General features: G+C 43.5%; 1 protein-coding gene across 4 annotated transcripts in view; it reads right to left on the bottom strand.

Annotated features, from left to right (window-relative positions):
• The window catches only part of LOC123373402 (urea transporter 2-like), a 43,122-nt gene that overhangs the window by 7,391 nt on the left and 12,546 nt on the right, over positions 1 to 23,185 (bottom strand). Inside the window, exons 7-17 of one of the 4 annotated variants that reach the window (XM_045022436.1) lie at positions 22,638 to 22,785; positions 21,288 to 21,422; positions 19,932 to 19,981; positions 18,682 to 18,847; positions 12,368 to 12,499; positions 11,853 to 11,935; positions 10,536 to 10,677; positions 6,585 to 6,774; positions 5,711 to 5,839; positions 4,251 to 4,443; positions 3,487 to 3,634 (exon numbers count right to left, since the gene is read on the bottom strand). In XM_045022436.1, coding sequence (XP_044878371.1) covers positions 3,487 to 3,634; positions 4,251 to 4,443; positions 5,711 to 5,839; positions 6,585 to 6,774; positions 10,536 to 10,677; positions 11,853 to 11,935; positions 12,368 to 12,499; positions 18,682 to 18,847; positions 19,932 to 19,981; positions 21,288 to 21,422; positions 22,638 to 22,785 — 1,516 coding nt within the window. The other 3 variants (XM_045022439.1, XM_045022437.1, XR_006580713.1) reach the window with 3 other exon arrangements.

The following is a 23,185-nucleotide window of genomic DNA, read 5'->3' as shown; positions in this document are numbered from 1 at the left end:
AAAGATGTGGAGAAATTGGAGAGGGTCCAGAGAAGAGCAACAAGAATGATTAAAGGTCTAGAGAACATGACCTACGAAGGAAGGCTGAAAGAATTGGGTTTGTTTAGTTTGGAAAAGAGAAGACTGAGAGGGTAAATGATAGCAGTTTTCAGGTATCTAAAAGGGTGTAATAAGGAGGAGGGAGAAAACTTGTTCATCTTAGCCTCTAAGGATAGACCAAGAAACAATGGGCTTGAACTGCAGCAAAGGAGCTTTAGTTTGGACATTAGGAAAAAGTTCCTAACTGTCAGGATGGTTAAACACTGGAATAAATTGCCTATGGAGGTTGTGGAATCTCAATCTCTGGAGATATTTAAGAGTGGGTTAGATAAATGTCTATCAGGGATGGTTTAGACAGTATTTGGTCCTGCCATGAGGGCAGGGGACTGGACTCGATGACCTCTCGAGGTCCCTTACAGTCCTAGAATCTATGAATCTATGTCCTTCCTTCATTGTAAGCTGGCTCTGTGGGACCCAGGCTTGCGGAATCCATATTACCAATCCAGTTTTGGAGTACACACACCACATTGTAGACCTGGGTCTCATAGCTGTGCTTTACACAGACCTTCTGACTTGGGTCCATGGCTTGAGTTGTGTCCACATTGCAAAATAACAGAGCTTGGACTCAAGTCACAGTGGCTCTGACCTATCCCCCTAGCAGGGTCCTAGGACCTGAATCCAGCATGCTTGCTGACCCAAGTCAGACTGCTGTGTGTGGACAGAGAAGGGATGTGTGGGCTCAAACCTCAGTCAGAGCCCAGGTTTAGTGTGCAGTGCAGGAGTACCAAGGAAGGTAGGCAGACAGATGAATGTGGTAGGGGAAGACATCTGTACCCAGCCTTCTCCCTAGTGCCCCCTGCAGCCAGCTCAGCCCTGTGGGATAGAAACTGCAACAGAATCTCTCTGCAGCCCCTAGGGTTCAAGCCAGCTGATGTCAAAGCTGCCCCAGAGTCTCTGCATGGCACAAGCTGTGTCACCCGTCCACAAGACTTCCCCCTGGCCCAGCACAAGGCAAAGCAGGGCAGAGGCTGTGAGGAGCAGATCCCAAGCCATGCTTGGCTCCACTGGGTTACAGGCAGATGCTGGGCCAGGGGCCTGAGCATTGCTCTGTGCAGAGAGACAACAGCTTCCCAGCTTAAAGAGTGTTTGGGAGGCGACAGATTCAGTTCTGGCCTAGGGATCTCCCCGAGCTGGACTCTCCCAGAGGGGACTCATGCAGGGAAAGTGACCCCGCTCGTTTGGATCAACAAGAGAATAAACAGAACAGGGATAAATAAAGTACCCCAAGTGAAAAAGCACCTGACACCTGTTCAATCCCAGCCTGCAACCCCCTGTTATTCCAGCCCTGGGCTTCCCCTCTGCTGATGCACCTGAAGCTTGATCACATCCTCCCCTGTATTCAGCCCTTAGCTCTCCCACAACCGGCACTGCTGATGCCATAGATGCTGGAACTAGGGGTGCTGCTGCACCCCCTGGCTTGGAGTGGTTTCCATCATATACAGGGTTTCCAGTTTAGTTTAATGGCTCTCAGCAACCCCCCCCCCATACCACCCATCCTGAATGCTGGCAGGCCACTTCCCTGTTATTCCAGTTCTGGACTTCCCCCAACACATCCAGCACCAACAATGCCTCTCAGCCCTGACAGAGTTCCACTTGCCCACATAGCTCTGCCAGTGCCCCTCAGTCCTGACCCACAGCCCCCTGCTATCCCAGCCTTGGGCTCCCCCCGCTACACACAGCTCAGCCAGTGTCCCTCGAACCCAACCCACAAAGCCTGCCCTTCCTCTCCCCCAGGCGGCTACACTAGAAGTCTGTGGTGAATCTTTAGGAGTAATATGACCTAGGTACTTAATTTGTCTGTGACCTTAGGCAAGTAGAAATAACAGAACCCCTATTGCCAAGTGACTTTGATGAAGTGACTCAGGGACCTTAGGGCAATTCCAAACCCGTCACCTGGAAACAACAAATATACTCAGAGTTGGCAATAATGATTATAAGCCAAGCCAACCACATACTCTCAGAGGCAGGCACTCCCCTGGCGTGGATCTCACAAGCTAAGCAGGTTCTGGCATGTGCAGGATTTAGAAAGAAGGCATCAGAAAGCCCTCAGAGAGTGGGGTAAGGCACTTCTGTCACAGTCAGTGCTACCTTAGTGCCTCAGCTTGGTAGTAGGGGATGCTGTGCTGAAGGGAGCAGAATGGGGTCCCAGTGGCTGGGCCAGTGCTGCAGAGAGTGGGATGGGTGCTCAGTAGGAGGCACTCTCCCCTCAGTCAGTGCTGACCCCAACGCCCCAGCAGGGTGCTGTGCTGCAGCAAGTGCTGAGTTGCCTATCAGAAATAACCAACTCACTGGTCCCCCATTGTCATGAAAGATCCCTCAGCACTTTCTCCTTCAGTTATTCCATTCTGTCCCCTCCCCTAAATCCACCCGTGGCTGCATTAGGACACAGGCTCCCCATTCACTTTGTGTTATTATCTATCTGCCCAATCACGGGGCGGCTGTCTCTTACTCCAGGCATATGAACTCTGAACATTGCTGCTATGCAGCTATCTGCTACCCCACCCCAGAGGTGGCTGCATTTCGGTGACCACAGCTCATCTGTACCTGGAAAACACAGGCTGTTTACTGAACTGGGTCTCCATTTCCCAAGCCCTTGTTACCTGCCCGGGTGTTATGTGTCCCTGCCTACAACTGATCCACAGAAGAGCCAAGTCCGTTATTGTGCTGTTCATTGTTAATATTTAGAGCTGCAATTCAGGATGGCTACTGAGGGTCATATGGTAAGACGGTAAGAGTCTGTGTAAGCAGGAAATAAAGACGGTCTTGCATTCATACCAACCATGGCGTCCTGGGTCTCTGTAACCTCTACAGTTACACGCATCAGCTACGCCGCTTGACTCTTCACTTCTTCAAGCTCAGTAACTCATGTTTTTCTGCTCCCAAGGCCCCCAGTTCAATACTGGTGCCAGCCAAAGTGACTGTCATCACATCAATACTTGTGTTTAGAGGAGTTGCAAACCATGATATATTTGTTGTTCTCTACTAACAGAGTTGAGGTGAGGAGGGATAGCTCAGTGGTTTAAGCATTGGCCTGCTAAACCCAGGGTTGTGAGCTCAATCCTTGAGGGGCTCACTTAGGGATCTAGGGCAAAACTCTGTCTGGGGATTGGCCCTGCTCTAAGCAGGGGGTTGGACTAGATGACCTCCTGAGGTCCCTTCCAACCCTGATGCTCTATGAGTATTACAACTGGCAAATGGTCAGACCAGATAGAGAACCCTGCTGGTTAAGTCAGGCTGGTAGATTTATAGGATGACTTAAAATAAGAAGAGTTCTAAAGGTGTAGGACCAGGCACTCAGTGAGATAAACTGGCATAGCTTCACTTAAATCCCTGGAATGTTGTCTGTTTACACTAGCTGAGCATCTCAGGGTAAAGTGTAGATCATACCTGCCAGCATGCCCACTGCTGATCCAACTGCAGCATATAAACAGATGAGTGGTGATGCTACAAACACAGCAAGCAGAAAAATGCCACCAGTCCAGGGGTTGTCACAACCAAACACCTGACCAATTCCCACCAGAATGGATTTTAGCAACTGCAAAATCAATTACAAAAAAATGACATGCCAGAGTTAATGACAGGGGATGTAGCATGATATTTTATTAGAGCTAGTTGGAAATCTTCCGAGAGTAAATTTTCTGTTGGAAAATGCTGTTCTGCCAAAATTGAAATTTCATTGAAATTGACATTCCTAGGGGAAATTTTCTTTTGGAAAATATTGGGAGTGGGTGGGGGGAACACGCATTCTGATAAGATTGAAACTTTCCCTTTATTGGAATGGAATGTTTTAATTTTTGTTTTGAAATGACTTTTTGTTTTAAATTTTATTTGATGTTACATTATAAATGGATTTTTTAAAATGCCCTTTCATAGGGAATTGCAATGTTTTGTTCCAATTTTGGGAGCGATTCAGCACTGTGGCCCCACAATAAAGAGGTTTGCCACACTGACCACACTATACACCTGTTCTGTAGATAAATATTAGACATCAGTTTGCTTTGCCATCAGTTTGGCACCTTCCCTGGCACCAGCCCAACCCATTCCAGTTCCCTTTCATGTAGTTCTGTGCTCCATGTTTTGGGATTATGCAGAATTTAATACCCTTCTTTCCCAGACACTATTTGCAATGGAGTGGAATGATTCTGCCTTACCAGTGGCACTTTGATTTCAGACCAGGTGATGTTGGGGACTGATGTTACAGGCTGAATGAGCGTTGTGGGGAGGAAGAGGTTGTAGTGTCCAGTGGCAGCCGAGTAAAGAGACATAGCAATGTTGAAAGGCAGGGTGAGAACAGGAAGGTCCCATTTACTAAAGACTGAACCTAAAGCACTGGAAAGAATGGGGCTGAAAAGAGAACAACAAGCTCTTTCAGACAGCAGGGATAAATTCTACATACCAGTGAGGGTGGTGGTAAACATCTTCACCTGAAACTGGCTGAACCCAAAAGGAGAACAACCTCTTCATAGATGTATCTGTCCACCTCTTGTGATGGCATCTGTTACCTATGGGTTGTTTTCTGTGTCCTCCTTTTACCTTTAGGGTTTATAATGACTGGAGTGAACAGAAACAGCCTTCCCTGTCCTTAGAAGTGACTCGTATTGCAGGTGGTCACTTACCACCAATCAGGTCAGCCTCTAGCAGTAAGCAAAGCAGCAGAAAGTATGGTACTTTGGCACAGATAAACATATTTAGGCATTTAACTCCCAATGGGATGCAGGTGTCTAAATATCTTCGAGAATCTGGCCCTTATCTCCAAATTAACTAGCTACAATGTCCATTCATTTTCTAAAAGCATACTGGGACGATCTTGCTTCTGCTGAAGTCAATGGGAGTTTTGTCATTGACTTCTTCGGGAATAGCATTCAACCTCCAAATGTAAGCTTGTGCGAACAAAGAGAGACGGGTCCGAGCTGTAAAGTTCAGATCCTGAACTTGCCCCTACTTCTGGGTCATTCGGATGCAGGGTTTGGGTGCGGCTAATGGTTGGACCCTTGCTCAGTTATAGTTCATTAATATAAGAGCAAGTAGTCTAAAGGTAATAATTGCAATGTCACCTAGCCCACTATTCACTGTTGAACAATCCTCTCAAGAAATGAAGGAGATGAGCATATTGTGAAGATCTGCAAAATCTGCTGGATGTGGCATCTATGCACCACTCAGTCAAGAAATCCAGTGCGGCACCCAAGCTCTACTAAGGGCAGTCCTGAGCCCCCAATACCTAGTGGAACCCCACAGAGGACACATGATCATACACTGAACATCTTCACAAGTTACTGTGAATGGCATCATATTTTGACATCTTACGTGGGCAGAGCTTAGATTGTGGGTGGACCTAAGTAGACTCTTATTGCCTCTCACATTGACCTCCGAAGAAAGTGAACTGAAAAAGAGTGCAAACATGGCTGAAGTTTCAAAAAGTGAACAACCATTAGCAGAAATTTTTGGCTTTATTTGCCCACCTGTAAATACAGTTTTGTTTCAAGTTGTATTAGTTAAAAATGTAAGCAAGCTACAGTAGATAACTCATGGGTCAGTAAAAGTAAAAAAGGTCAAACTAAGAATGGAAAATATTTAGGATTGCACATTAAAAACAAAACAAAGAGCAACTTACCATGCCATGGATGTAACAACTACAGGCAGCAGAAGCCACCAATAATAGTCTCCTTTGTCAGAAAACACAGCTATGAGTAATCCCAATAAGGTCCCATTATAGCCATGGAGTCCTGTTTCTATGGCCGATCTGTGGGAGACAGATGAGTCTTTACGTTCACTTGAAAATGTATTAGAAGACCCTAATTACGCTGTCCAGATAATAACGTCCCTTCAAGCCCTTGTGACAGAGCATGTGAGCTGTAAGGTAATTTATGGAAGTTCTGTGTCTGAAGAAGTGGAGAGCAATGATCAGTGTGGTGATTCGGACAAGTAAACAGCTGGGGCTTGTAGCAAAACCTTGATCTACCCAAGGCTAGCTTGTAATTGTCCATGTTTGGAGGCCTTTCTAACCGGGAATATCTACAGCAACAAAACCCAAGACCTACATAAGTGTTTCCATAAAAATAAATTAAAAAATGCCCAATGGAAACTGGGTTTCCAAATGCAGTAGGAATTATAGTCCAGCTGGAATGTTCCAAGCTGAGACTGTAAAAAGGAAACCAACAGCAAAAACAGAGAAGAATAAATCAGATTTCTAAAGTTATTTCTATTTTTAGAATCAGTGGTGTGAAACAACAAAGCAAATAACCATTTTTTTTTAAAAGTGTCATTTTTTACCTGATAGCTCTGCAGAGCTCAAATTGGAAATCAAAGAGTAGAAGTATTTGGCTCTGTGATTTGCATTTTAGTCCATATCTATTCTTTATTCCAGGTTTTTTGAGCTAAAGCTCTGCTGCTTGCTTAGCACTGTCAAAGAGTATTAGTGCCAAAGTAATCATAGTTCAAATGTGAACTTGGTCAGCACCAAGAACAACCCCCAGAGATAAACATACCTGTCCTGACTCAGAAGAAGTGCTGCTAAAGTTGAGACAGATGTTCCTAAACAGCCTGTGAGCGCCCACCAGGGATTCTGGACCAGGAATCCAGCAATCATGAGAAACCCACTGAGAGGGTTATTGACACACATCACCTGGGACGTCCCTCGCAAGACCCAGTCAATAAACTGAAACACTAGAGGTTTATCTGAAAGAGGAAAGATCATCAGAATGAAGAGACAGAGGGATATTCTTATTTTATTTGTATCGCAGTAGCATAGATTCAGAGACTTTAAGGCCAGAAGTGACCATTAGAGCAGTGGTTCTCAACCAGGGGTAAGTGTACCCCTGGGGTGTGTGTATCCCTGGGGGTACACAGAGGTCTTCCAGGGGGTACATCAACTCATCTAGATATTTGCCTAGTTTTACAACAAGCTAGCGAAATCAGTACAAACTAAAATTTCATACAGACAATGGCTTGTTTATACTGCTCTGTATGCTCTATGCTGAGATGAAAGTACAATATTTATATTCCAATTGATTAATCTTTATAATTACATGGTAAAAATGAGAAAGGAAGCAATTTTTCAGTAACAGTGTGCTGGGACACTTTTATGTCTGATTTTGTAAGCAAGTCGTTTTTAAGTGAGGTGAAACTTGGGGTACGCAAGACAAATCAGGTTCCTGAAAGGGGTACAGTAGTCTGGAAAGGTTGAGAACCATGCATTAGAGCATCTAGTCTGACATCCTTTCACAGGCCTTTAGATTTCATCCAGTTACCCCCCTGTACTGAGCTCAACAATGTGTTTCACTAAAGCAGGGGTCGGCAACCTTTCAGAAGTGCTGTGCCGAATCTTCATTTATTCACTCTAATTTAAGGTTTTGCGTGCCGGTAATACATTTTAGAAGGTCTCTTTCTATAAGTCTATAATATATAACTAAACTATTGTTGTAGGTAAAGTAAATAAGGTTTTAAAAATGTTTAAGAAGCTTCATTTAAAATTAAATTAAAATGCAGAGCCCCCACAGACCGGTGGCCAGGACCCGGGCAGTGAGAGTGCCATAGGTTGCCTACCCCTGCACTAAAGCATCTTCCAGAAAGGCATCCGGTCTTGGCTTAAAGACAACAAGAGATGGAGAGCCCGTCATTTCCCTTGGCAAGTTGTTCCAATGGCTAATCATCCTCACTGTTAAAAACCTGCATCTCATTTCTAATTTGAATTTGTCTGGCTTCTGCTTCCAGCTTTCGGTTCTTGTTTTGCCCTTCTCGGTCAGCTGAAAGCGCCCGGAAGAGCACAGTATTTTCTCCCTGTGAAGGACGCTGTCAGCAAGTCGCCTCTCATTCTTTTTTGATAAGCTGAACAGGTGGCTCTCTTCAAGTCCCTCACTGAAAGGCATTTTCTCTGGCCCTCTTAGCATCTAGGCGTCAAGTCAGGATTGGGGCCACGCCATTCCAGGTGCTGTACACACATCTGTGGGTTAAGTCTCCAGGGACAACAAACCCAATGAAAAGACGATCCCTGCCCCCAAAGAGCTTACAAGCAATGTAAATGACGCAAACAATTCTGGGATGCTGCTTTTCTCAAAATGCCCTAAGCAATTATTGTAGAACTGGGACAATGCATCAGCCAGACTGGAAAAGCAATCTCAGATTTATCACATTCTAGGACAACTGTTAGATCTGGCATGGGAAAAACTAACTGCTCCAGCGTGTAGTTGGCAGAGTTCCCTATTATAAAGCACACTGGGATATACTTGTACAAACTGGCTTATTTTATGATGTCCACAAAGTTGCATAGCAGATGGTGGTGAGAGTCTTACTCATTCATTTATACACTGGAGTTTAGGTAAAGTTAAAACAAGTCTCTAGGAAAATATAATGAAAAAAGCAGAACCCGTTTGCAATGAAAGGAGGAAGGAAATGCATCAGGCCTGGTCTACACTACACAGTTAGGTTGACCTAAGGCAGCGTACGTTGACCTAATTCTGTAGGCATCTACACTAAAATGTAGCTGCCATCGATGTGACTTGCTCACTACAATGACTTAATAACTCCACCTTCACGAGAGGCACAGCACTTAAGTCGATGTAGTTAGGTTGATGCAGTGTCAGTGTAGACACTGCGTTGCTTACATCGACTATTGCTGCCTTTCAGAAACCGTCCCACAATGTCTCACACTGGCACTTCAATCAGTGCAAGTGCTGCTGATGAGGATGTGCACCGCCAACACAAGGTGCACAGCATGGACACGTACAACCAATCCAATTACTGCAGTGGCTGTACGTCGACGTAACTTAGGTCAACTGAATTTTGTAATGTAGACTTGCCCTCAGATGCTAGAGGCATGTAAGGCCCAATGAGCCAACCCAGGCATATGTGCAGTGACTGTCACAGATGCTCAGAAGCTATGTAAGAATCATGGAGGATCTACCTCTCTGGGCTATGATATGGGAGGCTACCATGCTCAATTACCATGAGTGGGGGTGTGTGCAAATCAGTTACCTGCCTGCACAAATGGGCAAGCCTGTGTTTTAAGGGGAGCAGGCACAGACTAGGCATGCGCTTGCATGGGTGCTCTTGTGCACTCAAACTGCATGCTTGATTGTTGGCAATTCGGGCCACTTAGGACCCCATAACACCAGCATTATTCAGGCTGAGGAGTATGGAAATGTGCAAGTCAAACTGCAGATGCTAACAGGACTAGTCAACTTGAGCAAGAGCAGCAGGAAAGGACCTTAGTGTGGGTGTAGCGCTAGGTTGTGCCTCTGGCTAATGTGACTGTGCAGGGCTATCGGAAGTGGTAAAGATTGTCCTCTCCCACGCCTTTCACAGCCCACGAGGGCTGCCCAAAGCGCATGGCATTTGTGCTCCAGATGCTTCTCCTTGGGAGTAACTGGGCAGGGAGGAGGTGCAGCCATGACTCTGTCCCCTAGACTCACGGGCCGGTGGAGGTGGCTACCACTGAAGGCAGAAAAAGGTGTTGCAAGTCTCAATCCTAGGACTCTATAAGATGCAAAGACTGAAGATGCTCCCCCTAGAGACTTGCACCAACATATCTCCCCTTATTAAGAGCATGCTACATGTATGATCAAGCCAATAAGAAGATACCAATTACCACTCCACAGCTCTGGAACAACAATGGTTGTGTTTGCCCATACGTATATGTTCGATGTAATATACACATTGATAGCTATTATGTGGATGGTATTAATATACTGTTTATAAATATGTGGGTATTGCAAGGTTACATTAATTAAATGCATTATGCTCTTCCCACAATTTCTGTTCACCCGTGTCAAACATCCCACAGAACTTTGCAAAGCTGAAGTCAGCTTTGGCATTAGAAAATAGGAAACTTGTCAAAGTAAAGATTCATGAATACTTTGTACCAAGCACAGCTAGGGACCCCGGTTATGGCTCATCAGTGGAATGTAGCATTCAAATGAGGGATGGGAAAGTACACCTCTACCCCGATATAACGTGATCCGATATAACACGAATTCAGATATAATGTGGTAAAGCAGCGCTCCGGGCGGGCGAGGCTGCGCACTCCAGCGGATCAAAGCAAGTTTGATATAATGTGGTTTCACCTATAACGCGGTAAGATTCTTTTGGCTCCCGAGGACAGCGTTATATCGAGGTAGAGGTGTATAGGCACAACATGTGGGTTAAATTTAAAGTTCAGTGATGCATAAAGAGGTTGGCAACTTGTAAAGCCACACTATAAATACTACTAGCGGAAATGCATATCTTTGAAGCACACGTTCTGCATAAGGTGAACATGCTGTGAGAACTTGCTACCTGGCAGGAGGGTATGTAGATCTCCTTTTCATACTGTACTGCTTTATCTTTAGACAATACATTTGGCGCTTATTTGGTCTCTTGAGCATTTTTAAGAATGAACTACAAGTCTAGTCAGACAACTGGTCAATAGCTGTGACTGGCAATTGCTTTACCTCTAGACTCACCTTCAGACATGTTTGTTCTTCCCATGATATAGGAGACAGCTCTGCTGATGCTTTTCACACCTGTTGTCTCTCTATTCTGATTTTTAGTGCTTTTATCTTCAGTAATTTTGGCTTCAGGAACCATGTTGCCCTTCAGATCCTTCTTCACGAAAGGAGAGAATGTTATTACAGTTCTCAAATGGCAAGCTCTTTTGTTTTCAAAGCCACTGATAAGTTTTTTTAAAATGTATTTTAAAATATTATGGCAAGAGTCATCAGGGGGTGCTGACATATACCATCATGCAAGTTCTTTTTCTTGGCGTATGAGCAAGTTTTGGTTTATGGGAAGAAATTCTGGGTTAATTTCACGTTATGGACGGTTAGGTTTATAGGCATCTTCAGGAGAAGGGGAGCTTTGTGAGCAGCAAGAGAGTTTGCTCTCTGTGACTGGAATCAATCTTTGATGCAGAGTTGCTTGCTGGGGACCAGACATTGGTGCTGGGCTGAGATTCCTGGAGGAAGGGATTGCCCTACATGCTGTTTGACCATCTCATTTCAGGAGTGGTGTGTATATTACACTTTGGCTACAAGGGAGCTCAGTGGTTTGAGCATTGGCCTTCTAAACCCAAGGTTGTGAGTTTAATCCTTGAGGGGACCACTTAGGGATCTGGGGCAAAATCAGTACTTGGTCCTGCTAGTGAAGGCAGCGGGCTGGATTCAATGACCTTTTGGGGTCCCTTCCAGCTCTATGATATAGGTGTATATCTCTTACATTCTAAGACACATTCTACACTATGAGCTAGGGATATGATTCCCATCTCATGCATGTAAATAGCAGTGCAGCTGCAGTAGCACGGGAAGCATACCTGTGTAGTTCAGGCGGGTTTGTACTTGGCATGGCTAAGCTATTATTTATACTTGAGCTAGCACAAGTATGTTTACGTGAGTTGGGCATCACATCCCTAGCTCATAGTGCAGATGTAACCTTCCGCTCTACTCAGACCCCAGGCCACTGATTTCTGCTCCACTAGGAAGCTGGCCTGCAAGTCCCTGGACATCTACTACCGCTTGGCAGAGGGATGACACTGATGTTCAAATGGGATACCAAATGGGAAAAGGCACCAATACAATGTAAAGCTTTGAAATGACTGAGTAGCAAAGCTCAGTGTAACTCAGGGCTTTGTGAAATTGAAAAGTGTGGTTTTAAGCAAAAATGTTTGCAGTTTCTTTTTAGATTTCATGCCCACATAATACATTTTTAACCAAAACCCCACAAATAATTCTGCACTCATTTTACTTGGATTTAATAAGCAGAAAAGTGGTAGCTCCAGTACTTACAGCTGATTCATTCTCCTGTTGGTGGTGTGGAGGGAAAAACTGATCCTCATTTTGTCTATCCAGATGTTCAACTTTTCCCAAAACTGTAGGTACAGAAGAAATAGATTTGCTCACTGCACCTCAAATTCCTCCCTCTCATGGTGGATGTGCATAGACTGCACACCTTCGGAGTCACTCAGAATGGCTATGCATTGTTACTTGTTAAACCGCTGGTATATCACAATAGCATTTCAATTATAACTTTCCTTCAGGATGGTTGTTGTAAAATATTTCTCTTTCCAGGGAGGATAGCCCTGATCTTGAACTTTTAAACTATCTTTGTACCTAAATAGCAGAGAGTATATCTAGGATCATTTACACCTTTAGAGCTGGTCAACATTCTTTCAGAAAGCTTTCAGTTTGGTTGAAACTTTCTAGTTTCATATCTGGGTTACGCTTGCAAAATCTCAAGCTCTGTTATTAGGGCTACCCAGGATCATGTGAGAGAGGAAAGACAGGAAGAGATGGAACAGAACCTTTACTTCTCCTTCGCACAGGCCAGCGGGTAGACTGCTGTTCGAATTGAAACAAGTTCCTCTGCTTTGGCTGGATATCTCCTTGGCACTCATCTGCTTCCAATACAATTGAAGGTTCCTCCATAACACCATCTGATGGGCAAGAAAAGAAAGCAACGTGAGAAGGTAAATGCCTGCTGGGACTATCTAATGCTGAGGGAAAGGCACAGAGGGAAAACGTAGCTACTGACAGAAAGTAGCATTTTAAAAAAGGGGAACAGAAGGTACACGTGTAGGGAAACCCTTAGAGTGTGATGCAGTGAGACGAAGCATGCAAGAATAACATGCAACGAACAATCAGGCAGAAGAGAGGTGTGGTCTTCTGATTGGAGTGGAGTTTCAGTCCCATCTCCTGCACTCAGTCCCTCGTTGGCCTTGTGGGGAAGTCACTGACCTCCCTGACTCAGTTCTCATCTTCTGCAGAATGGGCGTCTGAGTCCCTCTCTTCTAGAGGCGTGACGTGGATTGACTAGTTAATGCTTGTCAAGTGCTTTGAGGATGGGAAGAGCCAGGTGCAAGTCCAATCAAGTTCAGTTCAATGATGCTTTGTTGGGATGACAAGCTGTGCAAGTGTGTCCAAAGTGCAAGGGAAAAGAGAGGCCCCTCGGGTGTCTCAGGGGCAGGTGTAGACCCGCCCAGTGGAGGGTTACGCTCCATAGGCGTGTACACATACTCCAGGGGCTGGCTGTTATGGGTCCCCTGTGGCTGAATCAAGGGGTATATTTTCAAGGGTACAAGACTTTCAGTGGAAGTCAGGTGCTTAAGTACCACTTAGGCCTTTGGAAACCTACCTTTGATTTTCAAAGCATCTCTGTCTGCAGCACTAAACTGAGATGATCCCTTCCCTGTGCTCCTGGGTGGAAGAACACAATTCCATTGCAATGCATCCCTCTGCCAATGTGACTGAGACTGGCTTTTCCCTCAGTCTTCAAGAGGATTCACCCCCCTTTCACCTATAGTTTGGCCTTTAGTCCAACCCACTTTGTCAGACTGTTGCCTTGCGTCCCCACTCCCAACAGCTTCATCACTTCCCCCATCATCCTATGAAACCACAGCCAGTTGCCTCAGTAGCATGCAAACTTCCAGCTTTGGGTATTTTTCATAGGTGGTGCAGTATCACTGTTCCCTATTGTAGTTGTCCCTCTGTGCTGGCATCCCTGGATGGCCTGGGGCTATATCAGTTCATGTCTGAAGGAAGCACAAGCTCGTCCTGTTTTAGCAACTCCTGGGGCATGAATCACCTTCTCTTTAGCTTCTGAAACCTGGAACTTCCTCCTTGTAGCTCTTTTCCACGTCCGCTCTCCATCGCCTTTCAAATCTCAGCTGAAGACTGGTTTCTTTCCTCCATTGCCTGGAGTTCTTAACTTCTCTCTTGGTTTGCTGGTGCTTTATTTTAAATGTTCACAGCTGCATTTTTCACCTTGGGCAAAGCACCTTGGGATAGAAGGCTGTGCAGGACACAGGTGCATTGCATTGGTGGTGGGCGATTGAGGGGAGACCTGGGGGAGCAATGGTAGCATGTGTTTATGTATGAAGATGTTAATGACAGCTAATCAGCACATCATTCCAGAGCTGTGCTCTTTGTAGTAGATCATACACTTACCTCTCATCATTGCCGAACAAGCTCTACTAAAACAGGTGTTAGTTAAATTCTCTTACGCCTCTAATCAGGTAATTCCTCTCAGTGATTCTGGTGCTCTCCTTTGTCGTTAAGGCAATTATCTGGGATTCTCCTCTCAAGAGGCTTATTTGCTTTCTTCAGACCTCTTTCCTCCTCAGTACGCTTTCATTATTCTCTCTTCTTTTCACCTTTTAATGAGTGATTCTTGCACTGCTCTGGGTAGGAAGCTTTGTACGTGACAAACGATAACATTCTGTTTCTCTCTTCATCCTGAGTAACCTTTTAGTGTCTTCAGCATACCAGAGAGGAGAGAGAGAGAGAGAGAGAGAGTGTGTGTCTGTGTCTGTGTCTGTGTGTGTGTGTGTGTGTCTCTGTGTCTGTGTCTGTGTGTCTGTGTGTCTCTCTCTGAGTTCTAAATTGCGTTCCCACCACGTACCTGGAGGCAAGGGAATTTGTCGAAATAGGCTGCATCCAAACATCATTGGCCATATCCAGCGTCAGTGAAATTCCATTGACTTTAAGGGGACTGGCATCCTTTCACCACAGGACTGAATTCTCCAGTTCCAGGTGGCTTTGCTGATAGTAGCCATCATGCTATATTCTACACAGATGCAAGTTCCCTGGCAGGCCAGTCTTCTTACAGAATCAGCTAGCCTGCCATTGGACCGCGATCCAGAACATTTCAGGGCACAGGAGTCTTGGAAAGAATCACAAATGTTCTGCTGGGCTGGGGCCACAGGGAGGGAGATGCCACTGGGTTATTAAGTGAATCTCATACAGAGTTCACTAAGTGATGTTTGTGCTCTTCAGTGCTGCTATCAAATATGTGCCTTTCATAGTGTACAGACCTAGCAGTGAAATTCTGGTCATTTTTGGTTTCCTGCAGGCATAAGGGAAGCTTGCGAGGTGCTGAGCTGAGAGCACGCTGAGCCTTTCAGATGCCCAACATCCTGCTGTTAGAACGCTCTCCTTTACCACACAGTTTTCCAGTGCTGTAGATTTCAGTTTAAACACTGGAAATGAACAGCTTTCATAGACATGTAAATACATCTCTCAATTTAAGTGCTCTAACAATGTCCAAATGCTGTAAACCATCCATTTTCCTGACTGTTAAAGTGGGCTATTGTTACCTCTATGTAACCTCTGGTGCATCTCTTACTTGTCAATCTCTTTCTAGCGTCATATGCAGTGTTGTTATAGTCGTGGTGGTTCCAGGATATTAGAGAGACAAGGTGGGTGAGGTAATATCTTTTATTGGGCCAACTTCTGTTGGTGAGAGATACGAGCTTTCAGGCTTATGCAGAGCTCTTCTCTCACCAACAGAAGTTGGTCTAATAAAATATATTATCTCACCTACCTAGTTTCTCTAATATCCTGCGACTAACCCAGCTACAACAATACTGCATTCTGCTCTCTGACAAACATGTGGATAATACTTGAGTCAAAAGGCCCTTAGCCAAGAGTTTGAAAGCCCTGGCTCCACAAATCACTTTATAGAGGTGATTACTCCATGGACTTCAACAAGATGCCACATATTTCTTTAAAGTTACTCATGTGCTTATAGCCTTGAAGAATTGGGGCTGAAATTACCAAATATGCTTTTTCCTTTTTTGGAGAAATGCTTCCCTGCTTGCAGCTCCATCTAGCCCAGGATCTCATCAGAACTCAGCCGCTAGGCAGAGCTGTCAGGATTTGCAGGGGAGACTTCTGTGCCAAACTCAGCTTTCTGCAGGACGTGGCTGTCACATTGTGTGGAGTGGTTCACGACCAGGAGTGCCAACCTCAGGGCAGACTGCCAAGAAGCAGGACAGAGATCCCAAGCTGGTTGTGTGTTCTGTAATTAGATTTCACCGGCCCGGTAACAAGCGTGAACTCCTGAAGCACTGTACCAGTCTTACCAGGGAGACACAGACAGTGTCATTCCAGTCTATTTTGCCACCCAGGCAAGGGGGACTTGGTGATAGTTGGAGTCCATGCACCAAAGATCACAAAATAGTCAGGTTGCTCCCAGTCCCGAGAGACCAGTCACTTATTCAGCATCAATTCGTACCTTAGTTCTCACGCCAAAGATAACTCTTGTTGCCAATCTAAGGTTTACTTAATTAAGGAAAGAGTCCAAACAGCAAAAGATGAAAACTTTTCTTGTCAGCTACTTTTAATTCCTTCTTCCAGAATCCAAGAAGATGGGAAAAGCCCTTTTGCACATAGCCTCTTCACGGTATGAGGGGCAATTAATATTATTTGTATTGTGATATCCCACAATAGCCCATTTAGTTTTGATAGGCTCTCTGGATGGACAGGAAACGATCCCTGCTGACTGGGTTCATAGTTTCACAGCAAACTTTTTACAGTTATCGAGCCAAACTTAAATATTATGTTATAGCATGTGATAAAGATATTATAACTAAGATTAATGCCTGCAGCAACTTACAAGCGTTTCAAAAATTCTAAGCACTAAACACATTGTTACCAGCCCAATACCCATCTGAATCGTACTAACACACAAGTGAAACTGGTTTCCTGCAATGAATTTGTCCGTGCTCAGCTGAGGCCTACAGCCATGGCAAGAGCTGGCACCAGGTCTGCCAGCATCACAGTGGCACTCTGCCAGCTGAGTTGGTACTGAACCAGCTCAGTATTAGTGCTGTGATGCTGGAGGTTCTGCCTTGCGCGTGAGACATAAGCCAGAAGTCTGGATCTTTTACAAACATTAAAGAGCCCATGCAACTATTGCCATGTGAACCCTAGTGTACTGGCTAAGTTTTCAGTTGGGTAATTATGAGGGGATATCAGCTAGGGGGAATGTAATGTCAGTGGGAGGTATGTCAGGTTGAGTGTGAGATCCAATGTGTCTTAGTTTTTCTTTGGCCAACTATGACAGAAGAGTTTTGATTAACTCTGTCAGAAACCTCCTGGGATTTTTCTTCTTTTGCCTCGTCTTCAAGTACATTTGGAGGTGTATGAGATCAGCTCATTCTCCGCTTCTTCATTTCACTTAAGCCTTATGCTTCTTCAGTTTTCAGGTGAAGCTTTATCTTGAAGGATCTGACTTTAGTCCTTAAGCCCGCTTGGGTCCATGTTTATGCTTGGCACAAAGCCTTTAGTGAAGAGAGGGCAAAGCAGGTCCAAAATGCTGCCATTCTATTTTGGTAGAGTTCTTGACAAGAGCTGGTAGGGGAATGGTTTTCCTATCCTGTGAACATTTTCAAGATTATGCAAAATGTTCCATCATGAATCAGAACAAAAAGTCAAAATCTCCAAATTTTATGAACTGACCCCCCCCCCCAAATATTTTTGGTCATGTGAAATGTTTTTTCATAATTTCAAAACATTTTAATTTTGACCATTTCTTTAAAATATTTTTTTTTAACTACAATCAGTGTGCATTTTGAAATAAAGAGTCATTTTGAACCAGAACACTGGCATTTTTTACAATATTGAAACAAAACATTCTGGTTTTCCAAACTCTATTTCTCAAAATTTTTTAGTTGAAAAATGTATCGAAACAGACCCCTTTTCTGCAACAAGTTTTGGTTTTGATGAATCAGCATTTTCCAACAAAAAATGTTGTGTTGAAAAATTCCAGACCAGTTCTCTTCTCCGCTCATTTTGCACTCACATAAATAATCACTCTAAGGGACAGTGCAATAGAACGCCATGTCCAGGTAATATCCCACAACTGGCACTAAGTTCAGTGCTTCATCTGGTTAAGTAGGTCAGCCAGCTGTGGGGACCAATCCAATGGGAATCTTTGACTTGGCTATTGCTCATTACCTCTGCTGTCCTGATAGGACAGTAGAGAGAAAAGATATAACAGTAACTGCATTTGTCACAGTCTTCCTCCAAGTACCTGTTCTTCCCTCTGCTGCTCCTTGCTGAATGTGTGGTACAACACAGGTAAGATGGATACATACTTTTGTGTTTTTCATTGGGGATTGTTATTTTTCTGTTTGTATGATAGAGAAGATGGTGTTAATGGCCAACACAATTATCAGTAAGTCATTTCCCTAGTCTGATGATAGAGGGAAAATATGAATATCTTAACTGCAATGTACAATAAGGAAAAGACAGCAGACTACAGAGAAAGATGATGAATTTAATAAATATTTTAACAATTTATATTATGGATTTAATTATGGGATTTGGGGGCTTAGACAAGATTTATGTGTTGCTAAAAGAGTAAATCAGTCAGTCAGTCTTTCTGTTGCATTTACAAACAAACGTCGTCTTGATTTTAACCACAGCTCATTACAAGGTTCTTCGCACAGTATTATTGTTCTATTATGGCAGCATCCAAAAATCCTAGTTGGGTTTGGGTCCTTATTGTCCTACCATGCAAATGTAAAATAAAAGTCAACTCCTACAATATTATTACTATGAATAATAATAATTTGTTTCAAATTAGTATCATACACCCATTATGTTACCTGAATGCATTTTTTGAGGCTCAGATCAGGAACAAATATTTCCTCCAAAATATGATATAACACCTCAGCCCTCATAGCATAACACCTAGTTGTTGAAGACACGAATTGCTGACGTGTGTGTGTGTTTGACAGATAGCATGAAACTTCTGATTCATGTGCTTTTGAGATCAGTATGTGCAGCTACATTGGGGATCACAAAGTGTCTCCCATTTGTATTGGCTAATCACCAGTGGGTTTCTGCTCTCTTTTCATTCTCAGGTAGTAGACTCGGTTGGCTTCTGGGTAAGTGACTTTGCAGAGTGGCAGCTTGTAGATTGCGGAGTTATTTGTAGTTAGGAGCAAAAAGAGAAGTGCAGAGAAGCAGAAAGGCCAGGTGCAGGCTGGTAATCCAATCTGGGTAGGGGAAAAAGAATGTGTTGACAGCATTTTATATCACATTTTTATTATTCCCTTTGCTTAACTCTCCAGCTTTTAGTCAGAAGCCTGAGAAGAATGTACTTCCTCAAAGAACAGTTTTGACAATTAAGATGCACTTTGGGATTCCTCTTATCTCCTTCTCGATATTCCCCCAAAACACACTCCTATCCCTACCCCTTGCTGGCGGCACAGATAGCAATACAAAGCCGGGCAAGGTTACAAGGGAAAAAAAGGGAGCAAGTTCCAGTGAGACTCTAAAAGCCTAAAATTAAATTGGTACAAAAATGTATCTGACCAAGATTACTCTAGGGTCCTTGTGACTCTCCAATTGCATTCTTCTAAAAATGAGGACACTGGGTCCAACCATCCTTTTCCTGATACATCCTTAATTCAGGTGTATGTAAAAGAGGCATCCTATTTATACAGGCCTTCTGCTCTAAACCACTCTAGATACAATGCATTAACAAAGAAACCAGATGGGTACATTTTAATATGTATATATGAAATTGCTGTCTTTAAACATTCATATATTTAAAGCTACCAAACCTATTGTCTTCAAACTTGGCTTTAGTTTTGATCCCCCAAGTAAGATCTAAAAAACAAGCATAGTTTGATGGTTCTAATTTCAGCTATTTTTGAGTTATATGAGCATACATTTTATATTTTTACCATATATTAACAATCCTTGAAAATGACTGCAACAAACTTTAAAAAAATGATTGGACTGAGACAAAGCAAGGAAAAATTGGGAACAAAGAAAGAAAATATCAGCCTAAAGGAGTTTGTCTGTGTAGAATAAAAGTTGTATCTCATTCCAGAAATGGTTGTTGGAATTCAATCATATACACAAGTGCACACAGAGGATAGCATGGCTTGAAGTTCTCTGAACTCCTACTGTCAGCAGTAGAGTCTGTAATCTCACAATACACCAGACAGAATCTATACAATAAACCCTACTGGCTTGCAGAATTCTTATTCCATTGCTGTCAAAACTGTCATTGTTGTAATACAGAAGTCTCTGTGTTCTGATATGACAAAACCAAAATTCATATAAACTTACCACGCACAAGATATTAGCAAGAGCTGCTCCAGCATAGGCACAAAATAATGCTGTGAAAAGAACAAAGATTATGAAACAAGTTAAAAGTTGCTCAGTGAAATCAGCAGAGGCAGCCACTTTCTGCAACTACACTATAAAGTAGTTACTGCTTACTTACTGCTAGCTGGCATAAGGATTAGAATTAGAATTCTGATTCAGGAGGGCTACTAAATCGGATGTCCAAATCCCACATGCAGGTGGTTTATATTTGTTCCTGTGTGAAGTATGAAGTCGCTCTGACATTAAGGCTAGTTTGGCCTCATCTGCTCTATTTGCATGGATGGTGAGTGAGCATTTCACCTCAACAAGCACATTTGCAGGGGCATCTTTCAGAAAAATTCTGCTGGGGGTGGGCAAAGTTGTGTTTAGGACTTAATATGCAATTATATTATGCCCTGCAAAGTCTGTTGATGCAAAAAGTGGCTGACATAATGGATCATATAGATCAGTGGTTCTCAACCAGGGGTACATGTACCCCTGGGAGTACGCAGAGATCTTCCAGGGGTACATCAGCCCATCTAGATATTTTTCTAGTTTTACAAAGGCTACATAAAAAGCACTAGCAAAGTCAGTACCAACTAAAATTTCATACAATGACTTGTTTATTCTGCTCTATACACTGAAAAAGTAAGTACAATATTTATATTCCAATTAATTTATTTTATAATTATATGGTAAAAATGAGAAAGCAAGACATTTTTTAAGGAATAGCGTACTGTGACACTTTTGTATTTTTATGTCCGACTTTGTAAGCAAGTCATTTTTAAGTGAGGTGACTTGGAGGTATGCAAGATAAATCAGACTCCTGTAGTCTGGAAAGGTTTAGAGACACTGATATAGACTATGAAAAGTCCTGGGGGAGCAGGGAATTAAGTTGGCGTGGGGCAACTGGCCCACTGGCTCCATAGCAAGTGACACTCCTGGATATACGTAGTTTATGACACTGACACACCTTTATTTGCTATGTACTGAATGCTTACATTTGCCATTTTGCTCTTGCACTTGCTGCAACTTGTAACAGAGGAGACACACACTGTGCTCTCTCATGGAGAATTTACCTTTGTTCTTTCTTGCTTTTGTTTTCCTCAGGCTAAAACAAAAAAGTGTGGAAATGGACTTGTGTTCACAGATCAGTTGCTTGAACATCTGACTGTGGGTGTAATTATGCAGATTATGCCTCCAAAGTCTCTGTTGCATGGGTGGATGTGTGCGCGCTTTTGCCAGCATGGCCACAACCCTGACACTAAATCTGCAGAATTCCCACAGCTATTCTGTATGCTTTGGATTTCTGCTTTCCACATCCCATCGGATACATACCACAGGCAAGTGCCAGCAAGTGTGTCTGCCAGGTAAGAGCATAGTACATGCCTCCGATTGCAATGCAAGCAAGCACACAGTTGTAACTCCCCAAGCCGAAGTAGATCCTGTCAAATGGCATTGCAATGGTCAGCGCTGTAAGGCAAAAGGCACAGTTTATGATATCTAGCCATTAGCCAAGTTTTAGATCTCAGATATCATTCTTTACAAATCCCTTGGCATCAACACAGGATTATTTTCCCATTACATCTGCACTAAAAGATAACTGTGTTCTCAGTCACACCATTGCCAGTATGGAGGAAATAGGCTGAAGTCAATGGCTATGCTTATTCCATATCTATGATGATGTAACAGAGTCCAGAATTTGGACCAGTCCTCAAGTTCTCACTCAGGCAAAACTCTTTCTAAGCTCAATGGGCGTTCTGGCTCAAGAAAATTAACCAGTCCTGGCACAATTGTAGCCAAGGCAGCAACGGGGAAGTAAGCAGGATGTCCTAGCCAATCTCCCATGGCCCCAAGCTGCCAGGCATGCTGGGACCCAGTCAGTCTCCACCTACACGGGCTTTCACCAGCAGGACAGCAACTAAGGGTCTTTTCCTGGGTTGGCCTTACAAGAGCTCCTTGGAGTTCTCACTGGCCTCAGCACCATCAGCAAACAGGGCAGCACAACCTCTGGCGACCAGGCCACCCTGAGACATTATCAGCTCTGATAACTTGAATTTGGATGCTCATATCACCACTTGTTTGGACTAATCCATTTCCCACTGTGATGCCTCCATTTGCTTTCTTGTTTATGATTCCCCTTCTCCCACCCATTCCTCTCCTCACCTTCCCCTGTAGGAAAACCTACTGAATCACTTGGATTAAATACTAGACCTGTGCAACCATCCCAGACCAGATGAAATATGGAAACAAAATGGCCTGAGTCTTCTGCAAAACACGTATGGGTCCAAAGCACAACGCAAACTTACTGCCATCGCTGGATGGGTACACATTTTCCAAGATGGGCGTCGTGGATTAGTTTTGGTTTCATAACGTAACTAGTGACAACTGGTCATAGAGCTACAGCAGGTCTCCTTGGTAGAACACAGAATCTTGCAAACCCATACACAATGAATAGAGCTCTTGTGGAACTCTACTCTTTTGTTCTGAGTTTTGCCTTCACCATATTGGGTTTGAATAAAACCCAAAATTCAGATCCAAGCTCAAGCATGTGACTGCAAATCAAAACCGTGTCCAGATCCAGCCACAAAGTGTTGGACAGAACTATGTAATAACTGGAGTCAAGGTGCTGGTAAATGTAAGAAATGACAAAAATAACCTTGGTAAGTCATGGTCATTGGTTAGTACCTGCCAGCATCCCCACTGCTGATCCGATTGCAGCATGCAAGCAAATGAGTGGAGAAGAGATGAGTAAAGCAACCAGGAAGATGCCACCAGTCCAGGGGTTATCACAGCCATACACCTGGCCGACGCCGACCGGAATGGATTGTAGCAGCTGCAGCATTGGTTTGAAAAGGACACATTATTATATTATTGTAACCAAGGCAAAATGGCAATTTCCCAGTGTCTATTTGTTAGAAAGCCAGGGGGTCAAAGTGTCAAACTGTGGCATTACAACACAAATAGGACACACTTCGCACTAGAAAAGAGGATAAGGTGTTTCAGTCAGTACTAAGTAGCAGCTGCCCTTAGTTATTTTAAAAATAAAATAAAATGAAAATAGGATATCATATAATAGTTGAAAAAGTCTATTATGACATTTCATTAGCAGTAGTGCATAACATGCACTACTACTAGTCACATGTTGTGAAATAACGTACACATAATAGAAATAAAATTTGAAATGAAATTTTGGAACACTTCCCCAAACAAGAATGTTCAGAAATGAATTTCTT

Source organism: Mauremys mutica, chromosome 6, assembly GCF_020497125.1.
Source record: "Mauremys mutica isolate MM-2020 ecotype Southern chromosome 6, ASM2049712v1, whole genome shotgun sequence".
In the NCBI taxonomy this organism is placed as follows: Eukaryota; Metazoa; Chordata; order Testudines; family Geoemydidae; genus Mauremys; species Mauremys mutica.
Note: the sequence above shows the minus strand (reverse complement) of the source record. Positions and strands in the feature narration are given on the sequence as shown.